This window comes from Colletotrichum orchidophilum, assembly GCF_001831195.1.
Source record: "Colletotrichum orchidophilum strain IMI 309357 chromosome Unknown Scaffold_164.1, whole genome shotgun sequence".
NCBI classification, from domain to species: domain Eukaryota; kingdom Fungi; phylum Ascomycota; class Sordariomycetes; order Glomerellales; family Glomerellaceae; genus Colletotrichum; species Colletotrichum orchidophilum.
This window is the reverse complement of record NW_019173120.1, coordinates 1-18434: the sequence shown is the minus strand read 5'-3', so window position 1 is coordinate 18434 and position 18434 is coordinate 1. Positions and strand designations below refer to the sequence as shown.

At 55.3% G+C, this 18434-nt stretch overlaps 6 protein-coding genes across 6 annotated transcripts; 5 read left to right on the top strand and 1 right to left on the bottom strand.

Moving 5' to 3' along the window:
* Nucleotides 1-1755: 1755 nt before the first annotated feature.
* On the top strand, nucleotides 1756-4281 carry CORC01_12735 (uncharacterized protein; the record flags this gene model as incomplete). The annotated part of the gene is made up of 1 exon (XM_022624353.1): nucleotides 1756-4281. One exon carries the CDS (start codon nucleotides 1756-1758, stop codon nucleotides 4279-4281), a length of 2526 nt encoding a protein of 841 aa, XP_022469119.1.
* A 915-nt stretch (nucleotides 4282-5196) lies between these two features.
* Nucleotides 5197-5388, top strand: CORC01_12734 (uncharacterized protein; the record flags this gene model as incomplete). The annotated part of the gene is made up of 1 exon (XM_022624352.1): nucleotides 5197-5388. The coding sequence occupies one exon, from the start codon at nucleotides 5197-5199 to the stop codon at nucleotides 5386-5388; it is 192 nt and encodes a 63-aa protein (XP_022469118.1).
* Nucleotides 5389-8254: 2866 nt separating this feature from the next.
* Nucleotides 8255-10298, top strand: CORC01_12733 (cAMP phosphodiesterase class-II; the record flags this gene model as incomplete). Its single annotated transcript, XM_022624351.1, has 2 exons — nucleotides 8255-8320; nucleotides 8787-10298. The coding sequence occupies 2 exons, from the start codon at nucleotides 8255-8257 to the stop codon at nucleotides 10296-10298; spliced, it is 1578 nt and encodes a 525-aa protein (XP_022469117.1).
* Nucleotides 10299-10672: 374 nt separating this feature from the next.
* Nucleotides 10673-11825, bottom strand: CORC01_12732 (nitrilotriacetate monooxygenase component B; the record flags this gene model as incomplete). The annotated part of the gene is made up of 2 exons (XM_022624350.1): nucleotides 10673-10810; nucleotides 10914-11825. The coding sequence occupies 2 exons, from the start codon at nucleotides 11823-11825 to the stop codon at nucleotides 10673-10675; spliced, it is 1050 nt and encodes a 349-aa protein (XP_022469116.1).
* A 1808-nt stretch (nucleotides 11826-13633) lies between these two features.
* On the top strand, nucleotides 13634-13909 carry CORC01_12731 (uncharacterized protein; the record flags this gene model as incomplete). The annotated part of the gene is made up of 1 exon (XM_022624349.1): nucleotides 13634-13909. One exon carries the CDS (start codon nucleotides 13634-13636, stop codon nucleotides 13907-13909), a length of 276 nt encoding a protein of 91 aa, XP_022469115.1.
* Nucleotides 13910-14684: 775 nt separating this feature from the next.
* CORC01_12730 (metallo-beta-lactamase superfamily protein) lies at nucleotides 14685-17873 on the top strand (the record flags this gene model as incomplete). The annotated part of the gene is made up of 1 exon (XM_022624348.1): nucleotides 14685-17873. One exon carries the CDS (start codon nucleotides 14685-14687, stop codon nucleotides 17871-17873), a length of 3189 nt encoding a protein of 1062 aa, XP_022469114.1.
* Between the last annotated feature and the right edge of the window lie 561 nt (nucleotides 17874-18434).

Genomic DNA, 18434 nt, shown 5'->3' with positions numbered 1-18434 from the left:
CGCCTACTCTTCCTCCTTCTCCCTCCTCTCTCATCTGTTCGCGCTGGGTTGGTAACACACAAACACCTTACCCGGTCGGGTCCCAATGGCCCCTCTTGCTCAGCGCAGATCCACAATCATTCGCTACTATCTGGATTGCATCATTGGCTCGGTTAAATGCCCCGATCGAGCTGATATACCCCTCCCAGAGAGGAATGGGGCCAAAAATACCAGGAGCAGGGGTTCGTTCCTCCAAACGGCTTCAAGAACGCACGGCCCATGACAGGGCTACGGGGCCCTTTCATTCGTCGCCGACCTTGATGGTCAACGTCCCCCACGTTTTACCGCCATCAACCAGAAAATTTCCATTCTTTCTTTAACTTCATCAACACCCATCCCGTCTTTCACTCACCTTTCTCTGCCTGCTGACGACTCCGCGAGGACCTGAGAATCGGAGATGGCGTACGGATAGAATTGTCCCTACCGCCACCGGCTTCTAGCCGGTTGCCTCACACGTATGGGAGAGCATCTTGGGGTTCAGCCAAACCCGCCCGTGCCTAGTCCAACCGTCTCGGAACAGGAGGCGGTAGACAGTGTCTACATCAACGGACCGATTTGCTCTTTATTCCTTGGCACTTCTTTTTACCGGACAGCATGGTATGATGAATGCTAGGTCATAGACGCCTTTGAGCATCGTTTACCGCCCCGTCGAAACCAAGGATCGTCGAGGTCGCACGACCCTGGGTTCTTTCCTCGTGGCGGCAGTGGCCGAAACGACGCGACCAGAGAGGATTTTTCCGAGGTCGTCGTTGAGTGGTCTTGATTCCTCGACATGGGACGCGAGACACGGGGCACGTGAAACGAGAACTTGCGAGTCCAGATTGTCAGAGGCCCATGGCAGGGGCTCTCAGTCTAACTACGCCTTGCTAATCCAGACTGGCAAACCATCTCAGGTGAATCATCCATCCCATGATCCATCTCCTCAGTCAAATGGTATGTCAAACGTTTTTTTTTTTTTTCTTTTTCAACCTAATCTTTAACCCCCACCAGAATGATGAGAGAAGCATTTTACACAGACCTGTTCGGAATTTTCTGTCGAGGAACAAGCATTTTACTCCTGATATCAAAATCATCAACCACACCTTTCTTCAGCATCTTTAGTATGCCTCAATCGCTGACGAAAATTTAGGCAGGAATCTCTTCATTGCGCAAAGCCAGGCTGCCCTCGCTCAGGTCCAGGAAGATCGTTGTTGAGGAACAAGAAAAGAGATTCCTCTTGTCTCTTTTTGCCAGTGTCTTGTTCTCGCAATTTTTTCGTTTATTCCGCACACTTTGTCTATGTCCATCTATCTATAATATCAATACCAACCTTTGTCCACCAGACACTCTTCAAACTCGTCGAACAATGTCGGCTCCCCGCGTCTTCGTTGACAATCACCAAGCTTCTTTATGCACGTCCTTCTTCATTGAGCTCGAGTCGGCTCTGCCACTGGGAAGGGATGGCTAGTGCATATAAAACATCTTATGCGCCCTCCTTCCCCAGTAACCTCTCTCTCCCCGACCTTGGACTATCCAGATATTCGATTCTTTTCCACTTTGCGCCATATATACTACTCACCTTTAGCTACAGAAAGTTCAGGCTCAACTACAGAGAAACCCTTGCAATTTCATTTCCATTTCTAAAAGATATCGTAGGAAAAGTTGAGCGGCAAGGGAACGGACGGCATCACAAACTTGAAGCCGACGACTCTAGATCAGCTCGGAAGACACCAGGCCATGATCCTGTCCACCCCGATAACGGACACATTCAGCCCGGTCCAGCTCCCCGACACGCTCTTTAACTTCGTCGATAACTCTCACTTTGACGCCGACTTGTTTTTCAACTTTGACGACGCTTGCATCGAAGGGCCGGTCCCAAAAGTAGAGGAGCCCTCACCCACAACCTTAACCGCACATATCCCAGCGGCCATCACCGAGCAGACCATGACAACACAGTTCTCTGACAGCCAGATCTCGGATGGCTCGCTTTTCGGAGGTAACGAGAACTTCAACGATGACGTGTTTGTCAAGCACGAAGATGAGGAGGAGACCAAGCCCGCGCAGGGCGCGACGATAAACCCCAACGCCCTCGTCCTCACACTACCCGAAACACCACCTCCGACCACCATGGACGGCTTCCCTCTTGCGCTACCGAGCATAGAACCAGCAGGATTCAAGCTAGAGCATCAACAAGATTTCAAGCAAGAGTTCAAATACGAAGCTACACCCTTCGCCGACGATCAACACCTCCAGGCCCTGTTCAAAGAACTCGAAGGCCCCATCGCCGAGGCCCTCCAACTCCCCTCCATCGGGACCCCGACTCCGGTCCCAAATGAACCACACTGTGTCCCCACCTCGTGGTCCTTCCCCACGCTGGACGTGCCGTGGCCCTCCTTCGACGATATTGGATCCAGTGGTCCCGCCCAGGGCCACAATTCTCATCCGGCGGCGGCGCTGGGTGGGAGTGGTGGCGGTAGTGGTGGCGATCGTCCCTTTGCTCCTCCTCTTCGAGACATGTTTGCTCCGCAACGACCGTGCGGTGACCGCCCGTCTTCTGCCGTCGGAGACGCCCGCGAAGTCTTTGATAGCCTCGACGCCTTTGGCTTTGGCAACTTCAAGAAAGAAACGACCTTTGACGGCCTCGACACCTTTAGCTCTGCCGCCATCAAACAGGAAACCCCCACCTTTGACGGTCTCGACACTTTCAGCCCTGCCGCCATCAGACAGGAAAACCCCAGCTCTGACGGCCTGGACGCCTTCGATTTCAGCAACATCAAACAGGAACCGACCGACAACCTCTTCATCGCCCCGCCGCCGCCGCCTCAACCCCAGCAGGTGATCCCCAAGCCCGAGCTCGACCCCCCCTTCCTCCCCGACTTGGCACACGTTTCGGCCGGTCAAGTCCCTTTGACCTACAATGAGGACTCGGTAAATCTCCTTTACTCCCTCCTCAGACTCACTTCTCTGACCGCTCCACAGCTTATCCCTCGCAGCGTGCCCGCTGTCACTCCCACCGCCGCCGCTACCGCAACGACGAGACTAGCGCACCCCAAGCCCAGGTCGCTCCCTCGCGATGCCGACTTCATCCACCACCGTAGCCTGTCGTCCGCGCCGCCAGACATGACTCCCTACAAAAACCTCAACAGACAGGGCATCTTTGAATCCACCATCCCTGTCCCCTCCTCGTCGTATATAACTCCCGCTCAAACTCCCCTCAGAGACCCCACAACGCCGATCGTGAATGGAAAGGTCCTCCAGCGCATCCCCAAGCCGGCCAAGGCCAAGGACATAGACGTATCGGACTGGTACGACCCCCATCCCGAGGCCCCGGCGCCCTGGGGCGGCATGGACCCTACGAAGCCTATGTTCCAGTATAATAAAGAGGGCGAGCTGCTGCCGACTCTGCGCTTCACCCGGGAGCAGATCTTGTACTACATCAGGGAGCGGAAGCAGCGCAACCTTCCCCTCACCCTCTGGATTCAAAACGTCCCCCACGGCTGCAAGAGGCGAGTCGGAGACGACAGGCTACGCGCGTGCCGCTGGTCAGGCTGCCCAGCCTACAAGGGCACCATCTTAAAGGGCTTCTGGCGCGTCTGCTTCGACGAGCGGCCCGATACGTCGGGAAAGCAGCACGATCCGTACCACAACGCGGGCTACATGCACCTCTGGTGTCTGGATCGCTGTTTCGATCTCTTCGAGATTGCTGAGGCGTTCGGTCTGAAGCCCGATACCCGCCACTTTGTAAAGGAGGCACGTAACCCCATGGCCATGACCCGTGATCACGACGAGCTGGTGATGGAGTTTGAAGAGTGGCGCACGTCCCAGGAGACCGCCTACATGGAATGGCAACAGGCGTCAGAGGCCAACAGGAGGAGGGGTGCCCCCGTCCAGAACCGCCAGGTCAGCAAAGAAGCCAAGCTGTGGTACGTGCTGACGACCAAGCACCTGGCGTTGGAGACTCCGGTACGGAACAACATGCGAATGAAGAGAAACGGCATTTCCATTGACAAGCACAAGGGGGACCTCGACTGGTACGTTGCGAAAGTGAGCGAAAAAAAGTTGAACAGAAGGGGGCAATATGTCGTCGACAGCGACGATGAAGACGCCAACGAAACCCAGGCGAGCATGGCCCGTCCGGGTATCGATAAGAGAAAGCGCGAAGATTACGAGGATGACGAAGATGACAGTATCTCCCAAGCCCAGAGAGCCACTGGGAACAAACGTTTCAAAGACTCGTTTTATTCGTCTGTTGAGAGACGTTGATGCCATTGTCATTGATGAAGAATCACGCGCTCTTGATATTTTTGTGATTCGCGGCCACCTTAGGGGTTTTTTTTGTCCCCCCCCGTGCTTGAGCGTAGAGGACCGGCGCAAGGAGCTTTATTCACGCGACTATGATTAGCATACTCAGGATTGATACCCATATTAAACAAGGAGGCACCAAGGAGGAGGGGAGGACTGAGGAGAAGAGGAATACCATCCTGGCCTGAGGCCTTGAAGAACCAGATACAAACTTCCTAGTATCAATATGATTAATAAGAGATCTACAACCAAGACTTGAGTGCATTTCTTGAGCGACAAGCGTGATCCCTGACTCACAATCCACGCTCATGCCAAGGGTCCTAGAGCTAGGGCCGACGCGGCCGCCATGTGCCGGTTCCAAACGGTTGGGCGGCAGGCTTCGGGCCTAGAGCCCGCGCTAACGGAGCTCAAATCGACCCTAGAGATATGGAGAGGCTCGGGCAACTGCTGTTTGAGGGCGCCAGAAAGTGGGCGCGGAGGGGGGCGGATGAGATTTTGGATCAAGAGCCATGGTCTAGTTGCGTGGCCCTAACATAAGAGAGTTTCGATTAAGAGAAGCGGAATGGAGGGATGGCCGGAAGCGGTGACGGGGTAGCATGGGTGAGCACACATTTGGGCGACGGGGACTTGGGCAACGAGTTGGCAACACCGCGGTCCGCAAAAAGCAGGCGGGCAGAAGCCGAACAGAGAGACAGACCTGAAAGGAAGGCAGGTCGGCCAAGGTGAAAGCGGGCCGCGGTGTTGGTGCAAATGAGCCGTAGCTGTTGCCGGTAGGAAACATTGGCATAATTACGAAAGCGCGGCGAGGCCGAGGGAAGTAGGGGCGCTAGTCCTGAAAGGAGGTGCGACGATGCAGGATGGCACGGCGCAAGTAAGATGGTATGGAGCAGCGTCCTCTCAACAGAGCCGCTGGTTCGCTTCCTATTGAACGGTCGATGGACCTTTTGCTCCTCTGTGTGTAAGTCAATCACGCAGGGCAGGGAGGGAATGAGGCGGACACAGAGCTGTGTGCGTGCTATGCGTGCGCGCGCGTTGGCGTGGGCGGAAAAAACGAAGCTAAAGGGCTGAAAGAGCTGTGGTTGGTGTTGTGTCAGTCAAGGTTGGGGGACGAGACGACATGAGGGTATCTACATAGTAGCTCATGGGAAGTACAAATACGGGTGCGCCGTGCTCGAAGTCACAGTTGCAGTCGTAGCCATCACTAAGGTACCCGGTAGTCTGTCCATCCTTGTGTAAGGAGACTCGACATGGGTGTCATCAACGCCTCCATGAGGCAGTTTTGACTCAAATATCGACCAAAGTAAATCTCGACTGCCTTGTTCCTTGTTTCCTCACCTTCTTCCATTATTCCATTTTTGTTCTCTGTCTTGGCAGTTTGCGACAAAAGGCCAAGCCAATCACGACTCATCGCATTGGATTCCCGAAAACGTACAGGTCGTATTACCAGAGCGCCTCTCCCGTTGGGAAGGGGGTGTTAGTGTCTGATACGCTTCATCCCATCACGGAGATTGAGGGCAACTTGGGATTGTCTTGGTGCGGCATCGAAGCCCGCTCATCCCCGCGAGTGGTCGGCGATCGGACATCAGACGGCACAGAGCTGGAACACTGGGCTGAAGCTTAGCTGTGACGGGCATCGGGTGAATATCCACGGCATCTTTACGGCGTCCTGGAAGAGCCTGGGCGACAACAGCCAAAGCCGAAACAGGGCTTGGCAGCATTGACTGAAGACTGGCAGGGGAGCATCTTGACTGCAATTGAGTTTATGGTGACGAGAGACGGAGGCAGATGTCCAGCCGACGACCAAGATTGGATTTGAAGCTTTGGAGAACGAGCAGCGAGAATTGATGCGACGACACCTAAAGAAGAAGACAGCACATTGCGCAGAGTTGTGAGTTTGCGAGGAAGAAGCCTGCCACGTTGCGCGACGAGTTGTAACGCTTGGTTTCCTGGATTAGGAGGCGCCTTGCCGACTGAGAAAGGAAAGCACTAAAGGGAAAAAGGGAAAAAGGGAAAAAGGGACGCACTGCCTGAAGATCTGGAGCTGAAGACGACTGGAAGCTCCAAGATAAAGTACCGCCTACCTTGGGTAACCACCTTAAGGTAGTCCACCATCCGATCCTATATCTTTCGGGAAGTCACAGCCGGAAGGTTGGAGTGTCAACGTGCTTTCCTCCTCCCTAGCCGTTGCCTTGGGTTCCTTGGATACGGTACCTACCTTGAGGGAGAGGAAACAGACAATATCCGTAAGAGGAAGGAATTAGGAGGAAGGAGGAAGGACCACGCGCAGATCGGAGTGCACGAGCCAACCTTAGGTAGTGAGCACCTACCTATCCGACCATACTTTATTGCAGGTGGGCAGTACCTTAAGCAGTAAGGTACCTTAAGGTTCCTCAGAGGCTCACCACCGCACCAGGTTGACTTGCACGACGCACCTCAGGAGCAGGAGGCAGGAGGTGCCCTACCTATCATTAGTCACCAGGTCTGAGGTCGGCCCTTGCGAATTCTCAGTGTTGCGGTGGTGTTTGTGGTATCACTTGCCGCTCATCCCGACAACGCGCAGCCATCACGCAGCACATTCTGGCCCAGCAGTCAGGTACCTATTAATTAGTTGCCGTCGGGTCGGCTCCATCCCACAACGACACCCCGACCGACACCCCCCGCCCCCCCCCCAATCCCCCCTTCAAAGTTCACCCATCCGCGTTCCTCATTGTCACTGCACTGGAGCTACACCCGACCGGGGTCGCTTATGCTCGCTCACCCACTCACCCATATCGCATCGCATTCGCAGCTGCACCTGCACCTGCACCTGCTCCTGCACTGCTCCTGCACTGCTCCCGCGTTGGCTTGCCTTTCCGCCGCGTCAAAGCAACGAGCCTCGATGCTGAACAAGCATTCAAGCAACAAAGCCATTCAAAACCCTGCCCTTCGGAGTTGATTGAGCACCACTGCTGCCTCCCGCACCCACCACCACCCACCACCACCCACCACCAACCACGACCCGACCAGCTTGAGCTCTCCACTCTCCAATTAATACCGTACACTGCACAGAAGCACCGCCGTCTGGGGCACCAGTCAAACCCACCTATACCGGGAGCAACGACGTCGGCCTTCGGACAAGCCGTCCATCTCATCTCGAGATCCATCCACGTCCCTTTTTTTCTTCCCTCTCTCTCTCTCTCTCTCTCTTTTCCTCACTGGTTTGCTGTGAGGAGAGACTGCCGAAGAAAGACAATATCCAAAAAAAAAAAAAAAAAAAAAAAAAACAAAAACAGGTTTGTTCCCCCCACCCCCCCCCCTAACCCCCCCCCCCCCCTCTTTTCTACCCCCCTCCCCCCCCCCACCCCCACCCCCCCTCCCTCCCCCCCCCCCCCCCCCCCCCCCCCCCCCCTCCAAGCCCCAGCCCTGTTTCGTTCCGACTACCTCCATCAAGATCGCAAAACTGTGTCTTTCTCCTGTCCATCGTCTAGCTCGATTCTCCTTCAAATCTCTTACATACTTCCCTCTCCCGGCAACCTTACGCCCGTCATTGTGCCTTCCACGCATCTGCCACACCAGTCGCCTTTTATTGCCGACCTGGGTACCCACGAAATATCCCGAACCACTCACCGGCGACACCTTCACCCCGCGCTCACCGGCGATCTCACTCAGATTGCAGATTCCAGATCTGTCAGCCCCTGCATACCAACCATCAATCCCATAAGCCCGCCCAGTACGACCACCGTCGTGGTGTCGCATGCCAATTCCACCTGCTGTGCCGTTCCGTCTTGTCTACCGTACTCGTCGGTTCCATTACCTCATCGTGGCATCCCGTCTCGGTGCGTCGGTGCTTTTGTAGAGGCGGCATTGGCTGCGCTCTCGGCATTGGGAGGAATTCTAATTCTATCAACCCTCTCCGCATCTGATTTCTCCGTCTCGCATCAACACCCAGTTCACCATGGAGGATACAAATGGAGAGAAGTCGGAGAATTCCCATCGGCCGGCCTTGCAAGTCATTGTCTTGGTATGTTTCGCTCTCATATCTCATGTCTTCTCATGTCTCTCTTGCTTGACTTCCCGGCCAACTTCAACGTCGCAACTCGTGCGCGTCCCCTTTCATAGCGCCGAGGCATGTTGAGTGCCGACGTCGCGAGTGTCTCTTCTGAAGGGAGGAAAAGTCCCCCACGAGATCATCCCGACCCAGCCGAGCGGCGCATTCTCCTGTCGTTCATGCAGTCAACTTTTTAGGATGCGCCAGCCGCACCGAACCGGAAATCCATGCTGCAGGCGCCTCACCCCCTCTTGGAAGCTTTTGCAAGTGCAGCAGCCTTGGGTGAGGGAGATTTGGCAGTTCTTCTTCATCAATTTGGATGTGCTCTCGACCTTGGAAAGACACTCTTCAATGTGATGGAGAGTGGCCTGCAGCTTCTTGGCCTGGGACCCCCTCATAACGTGCCCCGTCCTCGCATCCCCGCTAACCCACTTTCCAGGGCGCCGGCGGCGGTCCCCAGGAATCCAACACAACCGCTCTTCTGGTCCGCTCAGTAGCCTCGGGATGGACGAAAGGCTCCATCATCGCCGTAGATGCCGGTGTTCACCTCTCTGCCATTACACGCATTCTCGAAAGGACAGCACCTCTAGGTCTCGGCACCGACCATCCCCTTCCCCACATCCTCGCATCCGGGCCATTTGCTGGCCTGCAGCTTACACCAAACAGCGGTTTGGAACTCACCTCCGGCGCAGTGTACCCATCATCTATCGCCTCTTATATTACTCGCTCTCTCATCGACACTTATGTGATTACTCATCCCCATCTGGATCACATCTCTGGCTTCGTCGTCAACACAGCAGGCCTCACACGACCCAAGCGCCTTGCCGCCTTACCCTCTACGATAAACGCCCTCAAAACTCACATCTTTAACAATGTCATTTGGCCCAACTTATCTGATGAGAATAATGGCGCGGGCTTGGTCACTTACACTCGGCTCGTCGAAGGCGGGTCACCAGCCATTGGCGATGGTGAATCCAAGGGGTATCTAGAGGTCGCGGATCGCCTCGCCATCAAGGCATATTCTGTTTCACATGGCCACTGCATCGAGCGACATCCTCACCGTGGTTCGACGTCCTCCACGGCGACACCGCTCCGATATCCGTCTGTTGATGCCGCCTCTATGGCATCCCCGCGCCTTTTGCCATACGGCATGGCCTCAAGTGCGGCGCATATCCCTCGAGCCCCTTCGGTTGCCCCGGAGCCGCAGGCCAGTGTATGCGTTTACGACTCATCAGCCTACTTCATCCTCGACATGGCTACTAACCTGGAGATACTGATATTTGGAGATGTCGAGCCGGATTCCATGTCACTCTCCCCTCGCAATCTACAAATTTGGGAAGAAGCTGCACCGAAGATTGTCGCGGGCCAACTCGCAGCCATCTTCATCGAGTGCTCGTACGACGACTCACACTCTGACGACCGCTTATTCGGTCACCTGAAGCCCCGCTACGTGTTGGAAGAGATGCATGCACTAGCTCAGATGGTTGAGGAGGCGCGAGGAGACGCTCATGCCTCCCGGAAGCGGAAGCGCGTGGCAGAACCCGACACAATACCACGGCGACGGACGGGCGGCGCCTTTTCGCGCCTTGCGGTGGGCGGCGACGAGTCTCCAATCAGCCCCAAGTCGGTAGCCAAGCGTGCCGTGTCTGCTGACATTGGCCACGTACCACCACTCCCACCCGCGGCTACATCGGTAGAGAGCCCGCACTTGACTACTCCAACGCAGGAACTTTCTCTTCGAGAGGCTGAGGGGTGGAGCGAGGCGGAGGATGGGCACTCCAAGGGCCCACCTCTGAAGGGCGTCAAAGTTGTCATCATCCACGTTAAGGATCGCATGGATGGCAGGGACCAAGGGAAACTGATTTTGCAGGAGCTGCAGGCACATGAAGAGGATGCACAGCTGGGTTGCGAGTTTATCGTCTCCCATGCGGGACAGAGTCTCTACCTTTGAAACTCCTTTGGCTGGCGTTTGGACACTGGATGATTCGGATGCCGATTCCATGAAGATATGAATTGCATGAGGCTCTCACGATGAGGATAGGTGCAATGGGATATCTCGGAGTTTGAATGGGGGTTGGGACACAGGTGGAGGCAGGGGTATGTACTGTGTATTTGCGTGCACTTTTTTGTCGCGTTCTATATATCCATCGGAGGCCCTGTTTGACAACGGGCCACCGCGTCTGCTTTAACTGCCACCTAATATCTATTATTTCATCTGAGGTGGCGCATCCGCATTTGGATTTTGTGGACTTCCATTCCAGTCCACCTCTATCTCGATGAATACGCGTGCGTGTCGGTGTTTGAAACGAAGTCCGTCAGGAACCTCTATTGCTCGTTCTTCTTAAGCTTCTCGTAGCCCTCCTCGCCACCAATGTTGGAATCCCAATCTGCTCTAGGGATCTCCAAGACCTCGGTAGTGCGGCCGTACGTAATGCCTCCCAACCTGCTGACCGGGCGAAGTACCTAGCGAGTGTCGAGTTAGAATCGGATTTCCGTATAACGTAGGGTTGCGGGAAGGAGAAGAACAAGAAGCAGAGGAAGGGCCAGACGATGATGGATAACTTACAGTAGAATCAACGATATTCTTCTGCTCATTGATGGCATCCTCCCGCACCCAAAAGTTGACGCCCTCGATAAACACGGTAACACTGCTCGTCTTCCCCGGCGTAGCGCGCGACTCCCACTCCTTGAACGAATCCAGCTTCCCCTCGATGCTGAAGACGGCCTCCTTGACGCGCGCGGCCTGCACGTGCTTGCAGTCGTAGACGGGCGTGAGGCCGCTGACGTCCCATTCGGACTTGCCGTAGGGCGCGTTGACGGCAGTGGCGTTTGCGGCCTCGAGGAAGCCCTCGGAGATGATGTTGATGACGCACTCTTTGCTTTCGAGGAGGCACTTGAGGGAGTCTTTGGGCTTTTGGACCGAGGCGGCGAAGCCGACGACGAACATGGGGGGATCGTGGTTGACCAGGTTGAAGTAGCTGAAGGGCGCGAGGTTCGTGACGGTGCCGTCGGGGGAGCGGGTGGAGAGGAAGGCGACGGGGCGGGGGGTGATGGCGGAGATGAGGAGTTTGTAGTTGAAGCCTGCTGGGCGGCCTGCCTCGTGGGGATCGATGGCGACGTGCGGGACGGAGGTGCCGGCGCCGGTGCGGCCGAGGTGGTTTGCGCCGGAGCCAAAGTGCCAGTCGGGGTCGATTGTTTTTGTGAAGCGGATTTTGGCGGCGGCGTCAAACGGCGGGCGGGTTGATTCTACGGATTTGAAGTCTGGGTGGGGGTTATGGGTTGCTTGGGTGCCGCCGGCGAATTTGGAGTTGTTTTGGGAGGTCATTGTGAGGGTTCTTTTCGAGCTTGAGCTTGTGATGGTGGTGGAGGAGGAGGAGGGGAGGATGGAGGTTATCGGTGAGGGCGATGAGAATGGTCTGGCGAGGCTGCGGAAGGGGATCGTGGGCGCGAAACGGAGGGCGGCGGTGCGTGAGGGCATTGTTCTGGGTAGGAGAGCGCGCCGGTCGTCGCGCAGCTTTATATCGCGGGATTACGGATACGGAACCGGGCGTGGAGGGGGGAGGCGGGGAAGGGGGGAATTAGAAGCTTTGGGGTCTCTTCCGATCCTACCTTATTGTACTCGCTCAAAAATTGCGGCATGTTGCTTACGGATGTTACCTTGCTTAGGTACCTTAGCTTACTTGACCTTGCCGTAAGGCACACACACCCGACCCCCGACGCGACCCTGCGTCGGTCTCCTCCTCTCGGATGGTGGAGTAGGTAGATGCCAAAGACAGGGTGGAGGGGGGAAGGTGGAGGTTCACCCAAATTCACCTCCAAATCCACGCCCATGCCGATTAGCTAGGTATATCTTTTTATTTTTTCCTCTTTCGGAGGGGCAGTTTTGGAGGGGGTAACGCGCAGGGCTCGAGGGGTGGTCCTTGTCCATGATGCAATTGACTTGGGGCAGTTGGGGTCGTCGCATAATGCATCACCCAGGACGTTTTTGACTGGCTGATGATATTTGGAAAGAATCGACATGGCTGGCTTCGGCTCTTGTTCCCAAGAATGACGCCAGTCGGGAACAAGGTACAGCAATTTGGCGATTGACAAATTGGTGATTGGTAATATCTTCCAAGGGGGGCAGGCGGAGAGGGGCAAAAGTCAAAGGCACTCCTCCGGTCGGGTTCTTGCACGTGGAGAGAGAGGCTTTGGCCTTGAACCGTGTGTCGACTGCCAGCTCCAAGTGGTTGATAAGATAGACTTATCAAGATAAGCTTCTCTGTCAGCTAGGTGTCAATGGAACAGTCAAGCACACGCACATATTTATCTAAGGTATGTACTGTTGTAAGCACTCTGTGAAGTACCTAAGACATGGTGTAATGTCTAGAGGGTTGAGAATGCTGAATACTGATCTTCTTGTATTTTGGTGTGTTTGGGTAGATTAGCAATCACTCTTGACCTTGAAGAATCCGAAGCACCTGATTCTGAGTTTGGAACATTTAAGACCTTCGAACCCTGGCCACTAACCAACGCTGTGGGTTATCTCTCTTTCTTATCGCTCGGGCGCCCATGTTCCTTTTTAGTGTTGTTGAGGGCTGGCGGCAGCACATCTCTTCTCCGATGAGATGAAGTGTCTCAACGGCTGAGCGCGGGGAAGCTGGCGACAGATCCCAAGCGAGGGGACACGCGACAGACATCCCACACATCCCTTTTCAGAGACATGGGGCTTGAAAACCCACGGGTTCCTCCAGTTGAGTACTCGGGATTCGCGTTGAGAGGCGAGAAGCAAGAGACAGAAAAGATTCCTGCCCAGACGGCGGGGTTTGTGCTGATCAACATTAGGAGAAGCTCCGTGGGGGGACGGGAAAGCCACCTCGGGCATTTTGATCCCCTTTTCACTCACTCACCGTGTATGTTCCCTGATGTGTCGTGTGTGTGTGTACCTCGTCCCCCCGCCATTCCCACCCACACGGCGCGTGGCATGGCGGACTTCCTCCGCAGCGGGCATTGGCTCTGTTTCGCATGCAAGGACTCACCGCGGCGGCCGATGGAATGCTTCCGGGTGTTGGCCACCCTTTGCAGGAACGCTACTCTGCTTTGCTTTTGCGTGGGCGTAGGTATGTGCGATCTCAACAATCCGAGCGTGCGTGCAGAGTAGGTCAGAACGTGTTATATGTATATATATCTCGGTGGGACGCCCTAAATCAGGCACAACAGCCAAAATCCTAAAAAGCGCCTTTCACTTGAGGGACCGCCCCTTCATCACAAATATAAACACGAGATCCAGTCTTCTAGTCATCCATCATGAGCGCCATTCGCTCCTCGTCCTCAGCCCTCCTCCTCCTCGGAGGCGTCGCAACCCTCCCCGGCGCCGCTACGGTCCGCAGCCAGTTTCCGCAGCGGAGCAGTGCTCTCTCCACCACGGCCGAGCAGGCCGAGCTGGGGTACATGCAGCAGCCACTCGGCCCCGCCAGCGGCCGATCGACGACCCACACGGCCGCCGCGAAGCTTAGCAGCGGTGCTTCATCGACATCGTCAGCACGAGGTCTCGGGTGGCAGCAGACCCATCAGGCCTTATGACTGCCCCGGACGGCGGCGCAGGTGGTCACCATGTCGACGATCCAGGCGCGCCCTCGGCTGAACAATAGCGTCACAGCGGGATTCCGACAAAAGTCTGCTGAGGAGGCGGTGGCGGTTGTCCTCGGGCGGAATCAGCAATATCAGAAATACTCATCCTTGCGGCCTATGAAATGAGATTGCAATGTGGTGTTTGGAAAGGTCAATGGACAAAAATGCGGTCTTCTGTTGGTGAAAACGGCAGGTTGGCAAGGAGGTTGGCGTTGAGATTGGCGTTCAAGGGCTCCTGTGATGGAAGAAAGCCATTGGTTAATTTTTGATTTCCCAGCGACCAAGGCAGATATGAATTGACGTGAGCCATCTCATGGTTGGCATTGTAAACGGACTCCAGGTTTCGGAGCTTAGGTTAATTAGATGGATAAATGGCATTGGCAGTCTACCTACGGATATGCTGGTCGAGGAAACTGGTTCCCCATACACGTCGCGTTATGTAATCCTCCAAACTATGTGGGTTTAGGTAGTCTGACTAAGGTAAAAGGCAAGGTGGCCATCACGTGTAGCTGATAAGACGTTATCGGCGCCAAAGGGTCCCTTTCTGCGGAAAGTTTTCTGGCCGACTGCAGTCACTCCCCGTCGCCGCAACAGTCACAGTTCCAGCCAGTCAAGTCGGTCATTTTTGCAGCTGCACGCTACCCTTCTCCAATGTGTTGATATCCACCATTAATTTTTTGGTCTTCCCTTTTGTGAGCCTTTGCGCTCCCCACCCTCCTTCTACCCCATGTACCGCCCGTATATCCAAAGGCATGTGGCGCAAACATTGAATCGTTTTCCCAACACCTCGCTTCCCTGGAAAGGAGCCAGAGCCTTCCCAACCGTCTCTTCACGGCTTTGCTACCACGATAAATCCAAGCCTTCACCTCTCTCTGCCGCGGAGTTTGAGGCAAAATTCGAGTCGAAGCTCCATACCCAACCAAGGTCACAACCAAGGCCACAGCCAAGTTCCAAGGCAAAGTCCGAAACGAAAGAATTCGAATTCATCAACGACAAGAACGGAGCCAAGCGTCGACCGTTCACCAAGGGCGTCGGTTTTTTTCGCTCCTCTCCTTCCAATATCAAAAATATACCGAGCGCCAGACGTTCGCAACGAGAAGCCAATCCATTTCGCCAAACATACTCTCTGAATACAAACGTTCGCGGCACACGCCCACTGCCCACGGCCGAATACTTGGCCTCGGTCGTAGGACGGAGAGCACCAGGTGGTCTTGCCAGTAGGAACGTCATCCGTGGTGATCCAACGTCGTTCCCCGGCAAGCGGGTATTCCTCATACCTGCCAACTGGAACAAGGTCTCGGCGAAAATCCCAGACTCTTGGATTGCCTGCGCAGACCTGATTCAAGGGCCGTTGACGGAACAGATCGGATACACAAAGTTACCTCCAGCTGGAGCAAAAGACGCTCTACGCGCCGCCATGACAAACTACGTTCAAATCGCGGCGACGCCGACGGCGGACACAGGGACCTCCCTGGTGCTGCACTTCGACCAGCGACGCTACCTCTTTGGCAATATTGCAGAGGGAACACAGCGAGCTTTGAGCCAACGCAAAGTGAGCATGGGCAAGCTGGAGATCATGTTCATATCGGGTTCGACTGTGCAGAAAAACACTGGCGGCATGATTGGCATGATGCTTACCGTTGCCGATGTTCTCGACGGTAGCCGGAGAGAAGTGCATGAAAGGAATCAGGCGCGGAGGGGCACAGGAAAGAAACTGATCGCGCCCAAGGGCCCCGAGCGAATTGAGATTCACGGTGCCAAGAACCTCGCATACTCCGTCGCAACAGCGAGAGGGTTTGTCTTCAGGAAGGGACTTCCAATTCGCGCCGTCGAGCTGTACAAGGATCCGAGAATTGCCGACCCCGACGCTACCACTCCTGACTGGCAGGACGAACTCATTCAAGTGTGGAAGGCCCCCATTTCATCCGACATTGTCGCCAAGTCCCGCAAGAGAAGCCATGAGGTCATGAGGGCCGAAGATGAAGTCCTGTCGAACCCGGCAAGCAAAAGGACTGTCCCGGCCGAGGAGCAGGCGGTCATTGATCAAGAAGCGATCAAGGGTATTGTCGAGAGCATGTTCAACTCGGACTGGACCATGGACAAGCTCTTCGAGACGAAGCTTTCCGAAGTCAAGCTCCCTGCTACTATCTTTATTAGAGAGGATGGGAACATCAAAAAGTACGAAGGCCCCATGCCGGGCGGCGACGAACCTGTACCTGACATAACCGTCCTTGTGCGGTACCCTTGGCCAGCGGCTACGGTTGAAAAATTGCCCAACGCCTCGCTCTCAGACACCGCCGTCTGCTATGTCGTCAAGAATAAGGGCCGGAGAGGCAAGTTCAATCCGGTTGCTGCGAGGGAGCTGGGCGTCAAGCCCACTGACAACAAGAAACTCACCGAAGGAGTGTCTGTACAAGGCAAGGATGGGAATATCGTGACACCCGAGATGGTCCTCGAGGCGCCGATCAAGCCTCAGGGCTTTACAGTCATCGATATCGCAGACGCCTCCTACATTGACTCGTTCCTTGGCAGGTCGGAGTGGCAGAATGCGAAGTTGATGGATGGTATACCCATTTTCCACTGGATCCTGGGCCCGACTGTTATCGACGACCCGCGGATCCAGAAGTTCATGAAGGAACGGCCAGATGTCAAGCACATTGTCATGTCTACAGACACCAGCCCGAACATGCTGGCGTTGGAATCCTACGCCGGCCTCCATAGCAACCTCCGCCGCATCGACCCTGACCGCTTCCCACAACTTGACTTTGACAACACAATCCGGGACCTTTCGTATATCGGGCCCAACGTGGAGGCTGGTCGTGTCGGCATGAAGGCCAAGCTATCACCTGCATACGAGCTCGTCAGGGATGAAATTGTTCCCCCGATCTATGAGTTCAAGGGCAACGAGCTGAACAAAGACGTCATGAGACTTGTCGGCGAGGCCACGGAAAAGGTTAAAGAGCCTGCCTTCCTCAAAGAGATTGAAGAAGCAGAGCAGGATATCCCTAATCGAGACACAGAAATTATCCCTCTCGGTACCGGATCTGCTGTGCCATCCAAGTATCGCAACGTCTCTGCAACCCTGGTCCGGGTACCCCAATACGGCAACTACCTTTTCGACTGCGGCGAGAATACTCTCGGTCAGCTTCTACGGACATTTGGGGCGGAGGAAACAAACAAAATCCTTCAAGATACCCGTTGCATCTTCATCAGCCACATGCATGCAGACCACCATCTCGGAACCGCACGGTTCCTGCGTGCTTGGCACGAAGCCACCGCCGACCTCATGCCTCAGCCTCAACTGGGCATCGTGGGCCCGGGTGCCATGCAATACTTCTTGATGGAGTACAGCCGCATCGAACAAATCGCTTTTGGACGCGTGAAACTTATCAGGAAGGGCCACGTCTTCCCCCACCATGAAGGACGCCTCCCCGCCGACTGCCCCACGCGCCTCGCCTCTGTCCAGCTGGTGCCGGTGAACCATTGCAAGGACGCCTACGCCGGCGTCCTGACTTGGCCGTCGGGTCTCAAGATCGCCTACTCGGGCGACTGCCGGCCCAGCGATAAGCTCATCGAGGCCGGCAAGGGCGCCACGCTGCTGATCCACGAGAGCACCTTTGACAATGACAAGGTTGGCGACGCGCTGGCCAAGAAGCACAGCACCTTGGGCGAGGCCCTCAAGGTGGCGCACAAGATGGGTGCGCGCCGCGTCCTGCTCACGCACTTTTCGCAGCGGTACGCCAAGCTGCCGCTCGTGGAGCAGCGGAAGACGGATAGCGGTGTCGATCAGGCTGTGTTGATGGCGTGGGACCAGATGCGGGTCAAGCTGGGCGAGTTCCGCCAGGCGCAGGCCTTCTTGCCCGCCATCAGCCGCTTCATGGAGTATGTTTCCTGGAGGGAGGATGAGGCAGAATAGATTCACCACTCTGAATAGACTCGGACAACAAGTCCTGCAACATACTGGCCGCGTTTCTAGTGTTCCCAACGTGATGGCGACTGAACAATGAGGTTGCGTCTGGAACCCATTCCGTTCCCTCTCATTTCAAGACGCTATCAAACAGGGTGGAAGAATGGGATCTAAGTGGGATGGGTAGGAGAGACAGCTACATGATATAAAATGGCAAGGTGAAGTAACGGACGTCACTTAGTATAGTCAGGAAACCCATCACTGTCTCTTTGAGACGTTTCTTTGCGAAGTGCAAAATCAGCTCATCGGCCCCTTCGCATGAAATGTCTGGCAACGCAGAAGCAAGGTCTCACGCAGTCTTCCTCAGCACCAAGCGCGCCAACTAGATCGCCATATGACCAGGTGGCGTTCACTTGGTAATAAGAGTTGCTCCACAGGAGCGAAAGCAAAGCTGGTCTGGTTGAGCCACAGGCTACAATCACTGCAGGGATAGGCGAGCCTTACAAGGGGGTGAAGGGATTCTCGTCGGAAAACACGTTTTACGGTAAATGTGTGATTCTTCCCCCCCCC